Below are 18,886 nucleotides of genomic sequence, written 5' to 3'. Positions count from 1 at the left end.
AACCTACCGTGCTCAGAGAGTCTGGCGCCACTTACAATTCTCAAGCACATTGGTAAACAGTTTTTCGAGCTGAACAAACATGCCACACTAAACAAAAACACCAAAAAACTATCCAGCTAGGTAGAACAGCAACGTATCCTGCCTCTGATAACATTTACCTGCTATACACCTGTTCCCTGACAACTTCCTTGAATCTATGTGTATAGAAATACAAACCCGTGTTTGTCATCCGTATCTTAAAATTTGTCTGACGTCACTTCCGCCGAATGACTTTATAAACAAAGGCGTGAGACTCTTAACGAAAGCCATCAAAGTCAAGTATTACAGTTTATTTGTGTTTCTAAATGCAAAACATAAAATGGTGTTGTTTATTATTGGAACCAGGTTTTGTTTATACTCTTTGCTTTTTCACACCGGTTGTCCTCTTGCTGATTCGTCTATCGTTGTTGAAGACATTTTTTTTTGTCTTAGTGGGGGATGCCCTTTTCTCTTCCTTGCAACCTCTCTCCCACAGAAGAGTTGTTGCGAGCCTGTCTTTGTTTTATCATTATTTCCATGGCAAGTGCTCGTCTGAGCTCCAATCTCTGGTCCCCCCTTGCTGGTCTTTCACGAAAAACACCCGTCTAGCTGAAAGCACTGTCAATAATTTCGCCCACTCTTTATCTGTGCCTAAATCAAAAGGTAGATTCCATGAACAAAGCTTCTTTCTTAGAAGTGCATGCCTGTGGAACTCTCTTCAGTTTCCCACCTGATCACAACTCGGATCTCTTCAAGTCCAACATAAACAAATTCCTGATAAACCGCCCCCTTAAGCAAGACACTTTATCAAATCTCCATTACCATTGATTACTGTACACGCAATAACCTTTATCCCCAAGCCTTGATAAGTGGTGACTACCATGTAAAAAAAAAATAAATAAATATATTAAAAGTTGATTTGATTTTGGTATTTTAAATTAAATTCTTAACAAATTATATATACCATCATATCATGATGAACGACCTATGCATACTAATCCCAAAGGAGAAGGTAATGACAGAGGATGACATTATAATGAATGACCCCCCCCCCCCAAAAAAAAATAAGGGTTAATGACAAACATAATATGGTAACTAAATAAATAGTACACAACCCCCACAAAAACTATTGATATAGTTAGGATAGGTAAAAAAAAATTGCATTTATTCATTTAAGATTAAAAAGAAAGTCAAGTTTTCCCACGAAAATGAAAATTGGGCAGATAAATAGTCAACATGTTTATAAACAAAGAGTTAAAGAAGAATGATAACTTATTATCATAATTTCTAGTTAAAAAAAAAGATATGTTTATAAACTTTAGTCAGCATTCTTCTTTAGCTAGCCACTATCTTAGCTTGTTTCATATTTTCCCAACCTAAATCTTATTTTGACGTATCACGTGTATGATGAAACTTGACATAAAAAAATTAAAAACCCTAGGTTGTATTTTTTTAAAATAAAATGTTTGAAGTTTTAAAATATTAATTGTCTAGGAGTTATGCTGAAACCTATTTCACTCTAAATAAATTATGTGACTGAAATAGGAATTAACCTCACATAAAAGAAATATTTTCAGAAAATTTAGAATTAGTAAAATTAAAAAAATCCTCCGTTTCTTATTTCAGTCACATAAAGTGAACAAAAATAAAAGCCAGGATGTTTTTTAAATTTATTTATTGAGGAGAAGGCAAGAAATGTTGATAAGATTTTTTAAATTTTTTTTTTTTTATTACATTTTCACCCTAAACAAGACACATTGTCACTTTGGTGTAGGGGGCTACTATCAGGGGCAACAACTACTGGGTTACTATGTAGGAATTTGGGTAGCAAGATGTCGGTTCACGTTGCACTTGAACTTCTGTATGTCAATACAGTTGGGGAAGCAGGGACCTGGAATGGAATGCCAAAGTCTAGCGGTTCTGGGGAAGAAACTACTGGAGTAGAAAGATCTTTTACATCTAGGGATCTCTACAGTGTGGGGGTGGGATTTAGCAGCCTGTCGGGTTTGTCGAGGGTGTTCACGTTGTGGGGGCACAAGTGCGTGCAGTTCGTCAGAGCATTCACCATTAAAATACTTGTAGAACAGGCATGGGACAGAGGCTGAAGCTTAGATGACAGTTCAGGGCCTATCAGATTTGCGACTCTCTTTTGAACCTTGTAAAGGAGTGAGAGACTAGTAGCAGATGCACCAGCCCAAATATGACAGCAATACTCCATACATGGACGAATAGTGGCCTTATAGAGGTACAGGATACTTTTGGGTGTTAGTAGTTTTCTAGCACGGTAGAGAGAGCCCACCTTCCTTGCAGTGGCCCTGGCAATGCCTTCAACGTAATTGTTCCAACTCATGTTTTAATAAGAAATGAAAAAAAATTAAATTAAAAATATATGGAGAGTAGAGAACGCATTGTGGATGCATTATCGGCAGCTCCCGTTACTCTCGCTTCTCTTTATTTATCGCTCAGTCCTCATTTTTTAATGAGTGATTCTGACAAAGGGAGAAGAAAAAGCTGTATTCAAGGTTGGCAGTATTTTGCACGAACAGTCGCCAGAGATGTTGGAAATTTTCTGTTTCTATGTCTATCTTTGTAGCCATGTCACTAGTAAGGGTGCTGGAGGTAAACGTTTTATCTGGGCTGACGTTATCCGCCTGATAGTCAGGGACCCAAACCTTGGATTAACCATTAAGGAGGCTGTCCTATCAGCAGATTCAAAGTACTGGGGCTGCTGTATTGCCATTTAGTGAATAGATTCTGGACCATGCAGTAGCTTCTGGTGGGGCCTCTCGATGTCCTATTAGTGGGTAATTGTCACGGCTTTACTTATGTGCTACAAAAAAAATAAATTTCTTTGTTTCTTTTTCTCTCTTAGTTTCCCTCTCTGTCCTGCTCTAAGCAAGTCTGTCGACCTAGTCCACAAATCTCAAAACTCCATCATAACAAGTTTCAAGAAAAAATACACAATTAAACCCAGATCTTCAACTTCCAACGTAGACCCCCACTACCATGTATCCTTCTCTAACATCAGGGGTCTACGTTCTAACCTTCCAGAGGTTGAAACCCAATTACAGGAGACTAAACCAGACCTATTATTTCTTAGCGAAACTGGCATTGGACAGACTATTTCCCTAGATGAGTTCGTAATTAAAGGAGACTCTAACGTAACTTGCAAATCTGACCACAAAGATCACCATGGGCATGGAATATGTGCCTATATTAAAGATGGCTTTCCATTTTCCAGAGAAGATCCTAACTTACCCTATATGTGCTTCCGGGTTGCACTAGCTCACAGTACTGCATTTATATTTACTCTCTATCACCCCCACAACAGCGAAGTTACTATCTTTAAAAGCATATCTGAGAAAATTGGCCAAGTCTTTTCTGCTTATCCTTCAGCTAACATTCATGTATGTGGAGACTTCAATGTTAACAACGTGGAATGGTTAACCCACTCAAACAAGACCGATGATGAGGGGAAGTTCCGTCATGATTTCTCCATTGCTTATGACATCAGATTGTTCACAATCTCTGGTCCCCCCCTCGCCAATCTTTCACGAAAAACACCCGTCTAGCTAAATCCCCTGTGAAAAATTTCCCCCACTCTTTATCTGTGCCTAAATCAAAACGTGGATTCCATGAACAAAGCTTCTTTCTTAGAACTGCACGCCTGTGGAACTCTGTTCCGTCTGCCTGCTTCCCACCTGACTACAACTTGGATGTCTTCAAGTCCAAGATTAACAAATTCTTAATGAACCGCCCCCTTAAGTAAACACTTCATCAAATCTCCACACTAACGTAATGTACTTGCAATAACCCTTATCCCTGAGTGGCTTCCGGGCCTTGATAAGTGGCGACCACTGTATGTAAAAAAAAAAACAAAAAAAAAAAACACACACACCCGTGTGCCCGACACTGACAGTCAGTATGCGAGTCTCCTAGACCTTTTTCTTACAACTTGCCCTGAACTATGTTCAGTTTCCATTCTGCCTCCTCTTAGATCTTCTGATCAGTCTGTTGTATCAATTAAGATAAAAATGAAATGTAATAAGTCCCCAGACGTACCTCTCCATCATACAGTATATCGATACACTATGGCTGACTGGGATAGCTTCTGTACATTTATATCAGATCTACCTCTGCATTCCATGTTTAAAAAGGATGTGTCCTCTATAGTATCAGACCTGACGGAATAGTTAATTGTAGGTATAGACCGTTTCATACCCTCAAAAAAGTTCCAGCAAAAACCTAAAAGCCAGCCACGGTTCTCTCCAGAATGTGCTGCTGCCATTGCGCACAGAAATCACTTTTTCCATTGCTTCCAACATAATAGATGTACTGAGACTAAAGCCGTTTTCAGAACTGCCAGCAACTATTGTAAGAAAGTAGTAAAGAACGCAAGAGAGTTGTATGCTTAGTCCGTCAAGTCCAAAGTAACTGAGCAGCAGCTGTGTTTCCACCAGTTTTGGCAAATAGCAAACAGAATCCTGAACAGAAGCGTGTGCTCTATCCCAACTATCATCAATGGATCTGAGGTAATCTTGTCAGCCTCAGACAAAGCCAAACCCTTTGCCAAGAACTTTGCAGCTAATTCTAACCTTTGTGAATAAGTCCACCAGCCCTTAATATTTCCTCCTGTATCAGAAAACATGCTATGTGAGATACAAATATCTGTACATGATGTTGCCAAGCTAATCAAAAACCATGATTCCAGTAAAGCAACCAGCCCTGACGGTATTCCAATTATAGTAATTAAAAAACTTCAACCAGAACTAGCGCCCATACTTACAAAACTGTTTAAAAGTTGTCTTAAGGAGAATTGCTTCCCATCACCCTGGAAAATCTCATCAGTATGCCCTGTATTTAAGAATTCAGGTGATCGCTCATCTCCCTCTCAGTACAGGCCAAAAAGTCTCCTGTGTGTCATGAGTAAGTTGCTGGAATCTGTGTTAAATAGAGAAGTAATCAACCATCTCAGCAAAAATAACTTTCTTAGTGACACTCAATATGGTTTCCATTCTGCTAGATCTACAGCAGATGTGCTTAATTATATCTCATAGGATTAGCGAATCTCTCAACGGAGGCAACCTTTCTAGGGCAATTGCTCTTGACATATCAAAGGCTTTTGATAGGATATGGCATAAAGGCATACTTCACAAGATCTCCAGCTATGGTAGAGCTGAAAATGTTTTCTCAATTATTAGGTTCATAAGAGTAGTAATTGATGGGCAAAAATCAGAAGCTAACAGTATTAATGCTGGAGTCCCTCAGGGGTTCATCTTGGGCCCAACTCTCTTCCTGATCTACATTAATGATCTTCCAAATCACATCCTTACATCATTCATAGACATTTATGCTGATGACACTACCATCAATGGTAGCATATCTAAGACCGCAAACGACCAAGTTCTCTCTGATTCTCTCTCCTCTGATCTTGAACACGTGATACAATGGGGAAAGGAGTGGTAGGTTACTTTTAATGCATCTAAAACCAAGTTCTATCTTTACATCATCAATGCTCTGATCCGCATCTGGCATCAATTGATGTTGCAATATTTTGGAGTGATAATGGGGTATGATCCCACACAGTCGGACGATTCTATTTATGAACGATGCTGCTAAGAACTGACGAATCAAATTAATTCACGTTCTGATACAAACCAATCAGGAACCAGAATTGCTTCATAAATATTAAACCTTTTCTGGAGCAATTTCACATGTTCTTTCCCGGGTTTCGACACGGTAAGAATATTTTGTTCTGTGGAACTGTCTACTACAAACAAGTCACCTACCAGGACTTGTGTGTAACAGCGAACCATCTGAAACTGAAACTGGCTTCCACTTCTACAGGTTATGCGCCCAGCGTGCGTCATTATTTCGATGGATCCGAATCAAAGTTTGAATTGTGGCAAGTTAAATTTCTGGGATATCTACGAATCCAAAAGCTACACAAAGTACTAGAAACACAACCTGAAAACAGAAACGACCCCGACTTCATTGAAAAGAACGCAACTGTCTTTGTGGAATTAATACTGTGTTTAGATGACTGAAGTCTATCACTGGTAAAGAGAGAAGCCCTGGATGACGGCTGCAAAGAATTAAACATATTGAGAGAGCATTATTTATTGAAAGGAAGCCGAAACTGTTACTGATTGTATTATAAGAGCTGCAAATTCTTTAAAAATGTCTGGCGAAGTTATAAGTGACAGTCTGTTAATTTCCATGGTCCTTAAGGGATTACCAAGTGATTTCAAGCCATTTACCACCGTGATAACCCAGAAAGAAATACCCATGCCAGGAATAAAAAACGCAACTTTGCCAAAAGCAGGTTTTTTCCTAAGAAAAGTACAAAAATTATGTTATAATTGGACGACCTAAGCACAAGAGTTTCCAACGTAGATACAGGACTCAAAATGGCAACTACATTAAAAATGTAGAGAGCTCTGTTAGCGAGTATACATTTTTTTTATTTTCGTGTACATTTGATGCGTCAACAAGCAATAATAATTTTCTTGTCAGTTGTGGGGCCACGACACATGTGATTACAAAGGAATCTGATTTTATCAATTTTGATCCCAACTTTAAGCAACAAAAGCATTTTGTAGAACTGGCTGACGGGAGTCGAGTCAATGATATCGTTTTTGAAAAGAGCCAATGTGAAAATCTCGCTAAAGAACAATAAGGATGAACTGTTTCGGTATTCAGGAGAGCGCTCTTCTGGTCCCAAAATTTAAACAAAATATATTTTCTATGCGGGCTGCCATGGGACAATGTGCAGATATAAACTCTGGCCCCAATAAATCGGGGCTGGTGTGCCCGAATGGAACTGTATTTGACATTGGGGGGATGGAAGACTATATTATTTAAATGGCGTAGTCCCATCAAAAACCGCCTGCCATGATCTACAGACATGGCATAAAATTCTTGGACACTGCAATATTCCTGATATCAAAAAGTTGCAGACTGTAGTTGATGGAATGTGAATACAAACATCAAAAACCTTCAACTGCGACGTCTGTACGCAGGGGAAGATGACAAACTATGAATACAAGATACCAGAAAAAAAATCCTATCAATGGTGCATTGTGACTTGAACGGTCCCGTAGAACCGATGGCCAGAGAACATTATTGATATGTGTTGAATTTTGTAGATGACCATTCAGGTTTAATAATGGTTTATTTTTTTAAAGAATAAATCTGATACCCTGCTAGCAACTAAGAAATATCTAGCCGACATGGCCCGCCCCCTACGGTGAAATCAAGTGTATTCGCTCTGACAACGGTACGGAATTCACCTATAAAGACTTTAAACTTTTATTAATTAACCATCATATCAGGCATGAAACATCAGCTCCTAGATTGCCACACCAAAACGGGAGTGCTGAACGTGCGTGGCGAACACTTTTTGAAATGGCAAGATGCCTACTCATTGAATCAAAACTCCCTAAAAACCTCTGGACGTATGCACTTATGGCGGCAGCCTATATACGCAACAGGTGTTTTAACAAAACACTATCTAAAACTCCATATGAATCTTTCTGCGGTAAAAAAAAAAAAAAAAAAAAAAAAAAATTTAAGCAGAATGCATATATTTTAGTTCAACTTGCTTTGCATATATAGAGAAAAAGAGTAAATTGAATATTAAAGCTGACAGAGGTATATTTCTTGGATACGATAAAAACAGTCCAGCACATTTAATATTTTTTTCCCGAAAAAAATAAAATAAAAAGAATCCGGTGTGTAAAATTCAGAAATGTTTAATTGTAAAGACGAAAACCTGTCATATGAAGAGGATGGAATTATATTACCTCAAATAATTAGAACAAACGAAAAGAATAAAAATGACGGAGACGAGTGTCGTCGATGATGATGATGATGATGATGATAAAGTCGAGAGATATCCCAAAAAGAAATAGAAGACGACCCGATTTTTTTGTGGTCGACAATATAGAAGATTATCAAATCGACTATTGCTATTCAGTGGAAAATGCCCCAATAGACTGTGAAATTTATATTACCCCTCAAGAGGGATTTATAATGAAAAATAAAAATAGCGTGTGGCGACTTAACAAGTCATATGGTCTAAAGCAGAGTGCTCAGTGTTGGAACACAGTGTTCCATGATTATAAACAACAATTTAGACAATGCGCTGTAGACCCCTGTTTATATACCCAACACAAAGACGATAAACTACTGATTTTGGTTTTGTGGGTCGATGATATTTTAATCGCATCAAATTGTGACATAATGTTCACTGATGTTAAGAACAAATTAAGTAAAAGATTCAAAATGACTGATCTTGGCAAAATATCCTGGTTTCTGGGGATAGAATTTACTCAAAGCAAAGGACTTGTTACGATGACTCAATCGAGGTACATCGACAAAATACTATTAAAATTTGGAATGGGAGAGTGCAAGAAACGCTCTACACCGGTCGAAAATGATATTAATAAAAAGTATACATACAGAATCTGAAATAATAAATGACACGCAATATCGCGAAATTATAGGTAGTCTTGTATATTTGATGACTGCGACCAGGCCCGACGTGTGCTCTACAGTAACAAAACTGTCACAAAAATTATCACGACCGACAATGAAGGATTTAAACAGAACTAAACAAGTCCTACGTTATTCAAAAGGAACTAAAGAACAGAAGTTAGTATTTAGAAAATCAAGAAATCCCCTAAAATTAGAAGGTTTTTCGGATTCAGACTGGGCAAACGAAGAAGATCGCAGGAGTGTATCTGGATATTGTTTCAGACCCTCAGAAAATGGGCCTATTATTTCATGGAAATCTAAAAAGCAACAGATTGTATCTCTCTCTACATGTGAAGCAGAATTTATCGCGATCACACACACGACCCAGGAACCACTCTACCTTCAAAATATCCTGAAGACTATTTTAGCCAGAATTGATTACAAGCCCCGTGGTAATTAATTGTGATGATCAAGCCAGTATAGTCTTAGAACAGAGCGAAAGATCTAGGCATATGGATATAAAATGCCATTTCGTAGAAAACGAGAGATCTAGGCATATGGATATAAAATGCCATTTCGTAGAAAAGGAGATAGAGCTACAACGTTTTTCTCAAAACTTGTTGATGAATTCGACTGAATAATTTTTTTTTTCAGTGCCCTGTATGTATATAGATTTATATATATTAAAAATACAGACCAGCGAAGTTCCACTTATGAGAAGGCTATTACTTTTTTGCATGAATATCAGCAGAAAACCCTAGGGATAATGCTCAGTATATAGATTTTTCTATATATAAAAAAATAAAAATAAAAATAGTCCTGGATAAGACGTTAAACTATCCATTTTATTTTGTATTAACACTTTAACCTACTAATACTTTTGCTTAAAAAAAAAAAAACAAAAAAACTTTGTAATTTTCCTTTTTGACGCTTGAACACAATTAAAAATGGCGTCTTTTTAAATGCTGAAATTCTAAGATCCAAATGATTTCTAATTTTTGTTATTTATTTTTGAGCAGAACAAACACAAGGGACTTCCCCATTATAAAAAATAGGGAGGATGTTGCAATATTTTGGAGTGATAATGGGGTATGATCCCACACAGTCGGACGATTCTATTTATGAACGATGCTGCTAAGAACTGACGAATCAAATTAATTCACGTTCTGCTACAAACCAATCAGGAACCAGAATTGCTCCATAAATATTAAACCTTTTCTGGAGCAATTTCACATGTTCTTTCCCGGGTTTCGACACGGTAAGAATATTTTGTTCTGTGGAACTGTCTACTACAAACAAGTCACCTACCAGGACTTGTGTGTAACAGCGAACCATCTGAAACTGAAACTGGCTTCCACTTCTACAATTGAAATGAATGGCTCTCGTCTTGGGGAGGCGTCATGTTTTGACAAGCTTCTGGGATTGAACTTTATTCCTGATCCGAAATGGAACACATACATTAAATCTGTTGCCAAGGCCGCTGGAAAAATGGTGGGATCTTTCTATCGATCCAGTAGATATCTCACTGCTGATGCAATTCTCTATCTATATAAGAGCCAGGTACGTCCAAGGATGGGATTGCCACATCTCGGCAGGAGCTGCTAGAAAGGACTTGTCCTGCCTTGATAGAGTTCAAAATAGACTTCATAGCCTCATAGGGGATGTCCTTTTCTCTTCCCTGCAACCTCTAACTTACAGAAGAGATGTTGCGAGTTTGTCTCTTCTTTATCGTTATTTTCATGGCAAGTGCTCGACTGAGCTCCAATCTATGGTCTCCACTCGCCAAACTTTCACAAGAAACACTCATCTAGCTGAAAACACCATCAATAATTCCCCCCACTCTTTATCTGTGCCTAAACCTAAACGTAGATTCCATGAACAAAGCTTCTTTCTTAGAAGTGCACGCCTGTGGAACTGTCTTCCGTTTTCCTGCTTTCCAGCTGACTACAATATGATTGTCTTCAAGTCCAACGTAAACAAGTTCTTGAGGAGCCGTTCCACTTAAGTTAACAAATTTACCGAATTTCCATTATTAACAATTACTATATTGTCCAATTGACTACTGTATACTCTTAACCCTTTTCCTCGAGTGGTCTCTAGGCCTTTATAAGTCGTGATGCCTATGTAAAAAAAAAAAAAAAAAAATGAAAAGAAAAGAAATTCTTTCTAACCTAAGAGGATGGAATTATGATGAAATATATATATGATATACACATACATACATACATACCAGTGAAAATTTTCTAAATTTGGAAACTGAAACAAACCTTTGTCACTTTTGAAAAACAGGCTGTTGTGATAACATTGACCGTTTTTGCATCTTTCCAAACTTTTCTTCGATAAAGTTCAACCATTACATCCTGTAGATAAAGAAAACAAAGGATTTAATTTTTCATTTTATATTTCAGGATAGCAACTCTAAAAGTCCAAAATGGAGCATCCTCTTTCAGAATAAGAAATTTTGTTTTCTTTATAGGAAATTGATATTCAACTATTTTAAGCTCAACATTCTGATAAAAAGCCAGAGTTGAGAAGTTAAAGGGAGCAAGAGTTTAAAAAAAAGCAAAACAAAAAAAGCATACATGAAAAATGCTTAAAAAGTGATAATATAAAAATATTAATCACCCTAACTCATAATATTTGTAGTATACACTTTGTTTTTCACTTATATATTAACATAATATACTAGCTGGGTTAACTTGTTTAGCCTGGGAACATGGATAACAAAATTGAAGCATAAAAAAGTGTGCACAATATATTTCTTTTCAAATTTGTTGCTCTGGCAACAGGTTCAATAAAGGCAAAAGAAAAATGACTGACTGAGTGGTATTTCTGAAATCTCGAATAAGAATAACCAATTTTTGTATTGTGTTGAAAATATTTAATTCTTGTTTAAAATTTTACAAGTTATAATCTTATATATAATATAATAATATAATAATAATAATAATATATATATATAATATAATAATATAACAATAATAGTAATATTATTTTTTGTTTTGGCATTGTTTAAATGTTTATAATTCCTTTACTGTTATAAAACTTGACAGCATGAAAAAACATGTTTCTTTAATGTCTTTTGCACAAAAAAATGTTCAGCATAATAATGTTTGTTGATGAGTTATATAACAATAATAAAAAAACAGGTAAACTTAAAAATTATGAAAAAAAGTGGAAGTGATACAATCGGTGCACTTAGTTGAAGGCAGATACTGACCTTCCTTATTAATAAAAAGCTACATGTGTGTAAATATATTTTCACCTGAACCACGTTTACTTTGTCATCATATTATGATTCACAATAAGTTGATTAAGCCAACAAACTAAATGACACCCATTAAAATTATATATAGAAAATATTTCAGAAATACTTATTGTCTAATAGCTAATAAAGATCAAGTTAATTGAATACAAAATAAAAATGAAACAGTTGAAAAAAAATTTCACTGGTTTAAATTTTCAACTTATTCATGGAAAATCCTGTTCACTGTGTTTCAGATAGAAATATCCTGTCAGTTGGTTGAAACAATTCAGACATAATTTTATAAATAACCTGACTGCAATAATAAGAATCAAGATGTGCTTTGATTTTTTCTATACATCTGACAAAGTTAAAGACATGTTCTTGCTCTACATAAAAATTTGATTGTATTCAATCAAAACTAATGGAAAAAAGTTGATGTAAACAATTAAAGAAACTAATAACAAACCCTTATTAACAAACCCTATGTGTAACTATGTATAACTGGTTTATCGCAACCAAAACTTCATACTTTGTCCGCAACTTGTTTATAATTTCATTGAACAAATTATTTAAATGAAAAGAAGATATTGGTTCTTCTTTGTTATTAATAGTGAAAATCAAAATATTGAATTTCAAGTAAAACCAATCTAAGTAAAACTTATTTGTCATCTTATAATAATGAACATATCCAAAAATTACGAAAAAAACAATAAAGTAGAAAATTAATTAATAATGAAAACAGTTTTTGAAGATATCTCATTGCCGAGCAACAGTGAGCGAAAAATTAAGTTTTGCTAAATTCACCTAAAATTTTTATAAATATTTACCTCCTTTTTGTTACAATTTGAACTCTATGGTTTCCTTTTTTTTTCAAAACTCAATTTTTGCTAATTATCTTGAAAAACTTTTCATTAATAATTAATTATCTACTTTATCGGTTTTAGTAATTTTTTAATATGTTTATTACGGTGACATGACAATTAAGTAGATATCATTGGTTTTGCTTGAAATTCAATGTTTCAATTTTTTGCTGTCATAGCAGAAGAAGAAAGCAGACATAAAATAATATATCACTGGTTCTCATCACATACTTTGTCCGCAACTTATTGTTAATCTCATCATAATATGAATTATCTAAATGGAAAGCAGATATTTTGAAATAATCATTTTTACATAATGCACATGGGAAAAAGTTGCAAGAAACATTTATTATAACCGAGATAAATGTCAGAATGACTGATAAGAATTATTTATTAGCACTGTTTTTTAATGTTATCTAAAAATAGATTTAAACAATCTGTGTATGTTGTGTGATATGGGACATTAAAAATTAAAATAGTCTGTTTGATACATTTGCAGTCATCGTTACAAAATGTAATATCAGAAATAATAAAAGTGGCAATGTTCCAAATGTATGAACAATCATATTTCTATGGTATACCTATTTTGCCTGTAGGATTTGTATCAATTACTATAGTGGATAAAAATGGGTGCTGAAAAAGGGACACTTAGAAGCCAGGCAAAATTTGCTAATGTTTTGCAATTGTCAATGATATTTTGATAAGTTTTATATCTGATGTTTTGAAATTATATAAGCGAAGTGTTAATAAAAAAAATAAACCAAGTAAATGTCGAAAATAAAGTTCCTTTATATATCATGTTTTGCTTATCTTTTAATATAATTTATTATTTTGCTTTTATCTGTTAATATGTTTTATCTTTCAAAATTGAACTTCATTCCTGAGCAACAGTGAGTGATGTCTCTTTTAATCATTCAAATAGATCTTAATGGAAATGCAAAGTGGTCATAATTTTGTTTTGAATTCAAAGTGGTTCATAGGCAAAATATGAAACACCTACCAGTGACTTCTTGGCTGCAACCACATTGCTATCTTTTAGCATATCAAACATGAAATTCTGCAGAGTCTGAAGTAAAAAAAACAACATTTTGTAATGGTTAAGCAATAAAAAAAAAATGTTAGAAAGTTTTGAAAACTCAACTTATCAAACATATTTAAACATGTTAAATAACATAATTTTATAACATTTTTTGTATATTTATGACAAATAATGCAGTGCATTCATGTAGGTTTAATAGTGAAAAAACTTTATACTTTGAAATATTTTTGTGGAATTTCTCAAAGGAAAATAAGCAACACAATTCAGTAACATTGTTTTTTTTTTTTAATACAACATTGAAATGTTGCATTCAGAAGAACACAAGTTTCAATAGTTTGGAATTGTATTTCACTGTAAATATTCTAAGGATAATTAAATGCATATTTAATTATATCTTTAGATCGACTTTCAAGATAAAGAAACTATCAAGTCTACCATAGCATCACCTGGAGCAAAAGTGCAAAACATATGAGGTGCTTTCAATAAGTTGCCAGACTTTTTTTTGGTACAGGCATTTAAACTCTTGAAAATTCAGTATGTTATTACTATACATCTTATGAGATGATTGACTAATTTTTGTGATTTCAGGTTCGAATGAACAGCTATAGTATGAATGTCACAGCTGGTGAATTTCAGAAATGCAATCTGAACGTGAGAACTTTAGAAGAACGATATGCAATAAAATTCTCTTTTAAACTTGGAAAAAATGCCATAGAATCGTATGGAATACTTCTGACTGATTTTGGAAAATTTTGCATGAATCAAGCATCAAGGAAGGCAGGGAGTCTGTGAGGGATGATGAGATGTGTGGGAGGAGTAAAGAAGTCAGAATACCAGAGTTGATTGGCCAAATAAAACTTTTATGGATAAGGACCATTGTGTGTTTATAGAGACAATAAGTGCACAGTTTGATGTCAGTGTGGGAACTGTACACACAATTATTTGTGAGAAACTGAAGATGCAAAAAATTTGTGCGAATGCACCAGTCTACAACTCCATACTTGTCACAAATGGACATCAGTTCCTCATGCTTCCTTTAGTCAAGATATTGCTCCCTGTGACTTTTGGTTATTCTCTAAGCACAAGGAAAACTTTAGAGGCTGTCATTATGAGACAATTGAGGATATGAAAGAGGCTGTGACACAAGGGTTATTGACACGCTCACACAAGATGATTTCCATGGGGCCTTCCAGAAGTTGTTGGAACGGTACAAGTGCATTGCAGCTGGAGGAGATTACTTCAAAGGAAACTAGAGTTGCATATGTGTTCGATCAATAAAAGGGGCCATACGAAAAAAGTCTGGAAACTTATTGAATGCACCTCATACATGACTAAAGTAAACCATTTAAGCATAAGTTTAAAGAAAAAGAAAAAATGCCTAATGACAGAAACTAATTGAATCGCAATAGTGTTGGTTAATATATCCTCAGTCTCACATTACTCTTTTTAACGATATTCGAACCGAGTCAAATTTGTTGTTCTATCTTCTCTGATTTAGTTTGAATAGTTTCATTTCGACACGCGTTCTCCCAACACGCTGTCTTCCCACTTGCCGGTGGCTCCTTTCCCTTCCTCTTTTATACCTGTTCAACAAACTCCTTTGCCTCTAATTTGCATTCTCAAACGGATCCGAATTAAAATAGATTAGCCGCTCACTGTCCTCAGAATCACTTTTGTCACTTGACAAGTGCGTCCGGCTTACTGGTCAAAGGTCTTTAACATGCCTTGGCACCCCATCAACTTGCACAGACTGCAGGTTGATCACTTCAGTAACCCGACCAGTGTTATATTTCGTTGTGCACCTGCCACGTGGATTTTTAACCCAAACGATGTCTCCTTTTTCATACTTCCTTCCAGTCACTTCTGGTTTGGGCAGTGGGTTAGCTTCGATACCTTTGATTCGTACATGGTATCTGGTGCAGTGGAAGATGAAACGTCATCCTTTAAGATGACGTTGTGCCAGTAAACCACCTCCAGTATTGAACAGTTCTTTCTGGCTGCAATGGTCTTAATGGTTCTATGGCTTCGCTCTATAATACCATTTCCACTTGGTGAACATCACATCGAAATCGCAGATGTATGTCCCAATTTTTTGCTAATGACTGGAACTCCTTACTGGTGAAAGCAGTAGCGTTGTCAGTATTTCCGTCGGTGGGCCTCATTCAAGGAAAATACTCTCCAACTATCGGATTACAGTGGTCTTATCTGTCTGATGCAGTGGTCGCCAGATTGCAAATCTATAGATGCCACAGTCGATAACAGTTAAAAAATTCTCACCATTGTGATGGGTTACGTCCATTGCCAATCTGTCCCAGTTGTTCTGTACACCAACTTTTCCTTTTTTTCCAGCACACATGTGCTGGATCTATTGATCAACATGTTTCGCATGCTTTCACGACAGATTTAGTAGTCTCTTTGGACATTTGCGGATCCACCATCCTGGCAAAATTTAGAGTTCGTTTTACTCCTGGATGTCCACTTTGATTATGGATATCAGCCACCTGGTTCCCATCCAGTTGTCTTACTGCTGCGCAACTCCCAAGCACCGGTTCTCTTCCTTCCTTGAGTAGATCCATCCACCTGCATGGCACTCTGGTGAGACTATCTGCTTGAGTCTTCACAAATTTTATATTGATGGACAATTCATATTCTTTTGCCAGTGATTTCAAAGTTTCTAACCGTCACCTGATGAGCATTTCACCAGCTGCTTTTATATTCACACACGCTTTCCCAGTCAAAGTGTCAGAGATCTATCGGTGCACGTACACCGAATCAGTAACTAAGTGCCTTCCACTGAATCTTTTATGAAAAACACCCGTCTAGCTGAAACCACTGTCAGTAATTTTCCCCACTCTTTATCTGTGCCTAAATCAAACGTAGATTCCATGAACAAAGCTTCTTTCTGAGAAGTGCATGCCTGTGGAACTCTCTTCCGTTTGCCTGTTTCCCACCTGACTACAACTTGGATGTCTTCAAGTCCAACATAAACAAGTTCCTGTTGAACCGCCCCCTGAAGTAAGACACTTTATCAGATCTTCATTACTAATGATTGCTACGATATTGTCCCATTGATTACTGTACATGCAATAACCCTTATCCCCGAGTGGCCTCCGAACCTTGATAAGTGGTGATTCCATGTAAAAAAAAAAGGGCTAAATTGACTCTTTTGAGTGCTGTATCAAGTTCAGCTAGATTGTTGTGTTGAGCCTCGTTAGTAGGACGTAGCCAACACGCATCCTCAATTACTGTTCCATTTGCCTCCAATGCCACTCCTGTGGCTATGCAACTTGTATCCATACAGACTGTAATCTCTTTGCCGTCCATGCACTAGGCTCCTCTAACGGGATCCGCTTCTCGTACTTTGCTCACAGTTTCTGCCAACATGTGATAAAGAGATGCATTTTCAATTCTCTCATCCCAGCCTTTTGATACTGCAGTTGCTATGTGCTTGAAAATGCGACTGCCAACCGGACTCATCTATATACGGGAAAATGACCAACGAGTTTCCCCACAAAGAGAAAATATGTGTCGACAAGTCAATTCATCAGGAATTCCTGCAATTAGACTTCCTCGGTTCCATTGCAGTGGACCATCTTTCTCTCAGACTTGCAAACCCAGAACTCTGGCTCTCAGTTGCACCGGATCCTTGGAAACCAAGCCATAGTCTAAAAAATGTTGTTGCACGTGTGACAGGGGAACTACATTTTCATTAATGAAAATATCATCCACATATGCTGATGTGGCATTTTTGATTGCATAGTCCTGAGATATGATCACATCTATTACAGACTTCATAATAAGTGGCGCCACATTCAGCCCGAATCCCAACCGCATGAGACAAAAGCGCTGGCCCCTGAAAATAACTGTTTGAAATGACCATAATGCTTTGTCAACACGGATTTGAAGATATGCATTCCGCAGATCTATAAGCGAGACATTAACTCCTTGTCGTTGCCACTCTCTTAGTTTCTGTGCGCACACTTCTGCATTGGCAGTGAAGGCATCCACAAATTCGTTCAATTCCCGGTAATCAAGAACTGGACGTACCTTGTGCTTCTGCTCCCGTATGACCACCATTAAGGGAATTAGGCCTTTGGGTGGGTCAAGTTCTTTTGAATATGGCACCAGCCATCCATTCTGCTGCCACCGTTGAATTTCTTTCTCATAGGCATCTCTGGCATGACAAGGCATCGTGTATTCTTGCACACTGTTATTCAATTTACTGGGAGAGCAACCATTTGCACATTTCCATGATGCAGTCCATTCTTTATTAATGCAATCATAAGTCACGCTAAAGTCCGGCTCATCAACAGAGATGACAGCACATTTGTTTAAGCCTTCAAAACATGCTTCACCGAGTTTTCTGATGGCATCAATTCCCAGCAGCTGTTTATCTACGACCAAGGCCTCAATGCTGATAGCACGAACTTGGCCAACCTCTACATTTACTCTGCCGTCGATCCTTCCGTCGATTCAATGCTGATAGCACGAACTTGGCCAACCTCTACATTTACTCTGCCGTCGATCCTTCCGTCGATTCAATGCTGATAGCACGAACTTGGCCAACCTCTACATTTACTCTGCCGTCGATCCTTCCGTCGATTCAATGCTGATAGCACGAACTTGGCCAACCTCTACATTTACTCTGCCGTCGATCCTTCCGTCGATTCAATGCTGATAGCACGAACTTGGCCAACCTCTACATTTACTCTGCCGTCGATCCTTCCGTCAGCTGTACTCCTGCTGACTTCCACTTCCAAAAGTGACAGCTTTACTCACTAAAGTCTGAACACCTGGAATCAATTAACGCCGTACACTCTTCCCCATCTACATGTACTTTCATGGAGGGAAGAGTCTCAGTGTTTAGTTTGTCGGGGAGGAGACTAATGATGCTGTCTCCTCCCTTCAGCGTTTCCCTGACACTGATGATATATGTTCAAGGCCACTGCATCTGAAGCAACATATCTCACAACGGATTTTGCACGCCCGACTCTTCAACCTCATTAGGCGATTCTGTGTGCAGTTCCTCGCCAAGTGGTTGACCACCACACCTGTAGCAAACAAATTTTTCATCGTCACAGTGAAGATTTGATTCTGTAGGTGATTGTCTGGCAGACGTAGCAGCAGCCAATTCTGCAGGCCGTCATGGTCAATCATGATAGCTCTTGTTCGGGTCAACAGTTGTTCCGCACTCATTGTTTCCATCCTGGGGGAGGCATGTAATACATGTTTAACATGTTGCGA

The 18,886-nt window shown here is 36.9% G+C and overlaps 1 protein-coding gene across 1 annotated transcript in view; it reads right to left on the bottom strand.

Annotated features, from left to right (window-relative positions):
* The window catches only part of LOC145259150 (protein SDA1 homolog), a 167,055-nt gene that overhangs the window by 107,758 nt on the left and 40,411 nt on the right, over window positions 1–18,886 (bottom strand). Inside the window, exons 6-7 of the mRNA XM_080116859.1 lie at window positions 13,604–13,669; window positions 10,764–10,856 (exon numbers count right to left, since the gene is read on the bottom strand). Of these exons, the coding sequence (XP_079972985.1) occupies window positions 10,764–10,856; window positions 13,604–13,669 (159 nt within the window). The remainder of the gene's footprint in view (window positions 1–10,763; window positions 10,857–13,603; window positions 13,670–18,886) is intronic.

The sequence above is a fragment of the Euprymna scolopes genome, chromosome 34 (assembly GCF_053919585.1).
Source record: "Euprymna scolopes isolate OS-2025 chromosome 34, ASM5391958v1, whole genome shotgun sequence".
Taxonomy (NCBI): Eukaryota; Metazoa; Mollusca; class Cephalopoda; order Sepiida; family Sepiolidae; genus Euprymna; species Euprymna scolopes.
The sequence above is the reverse complement of the archived record's forward strand: the minus strand, read 5'-3'. Positions and strand labels throughout refer to the sequence as shown.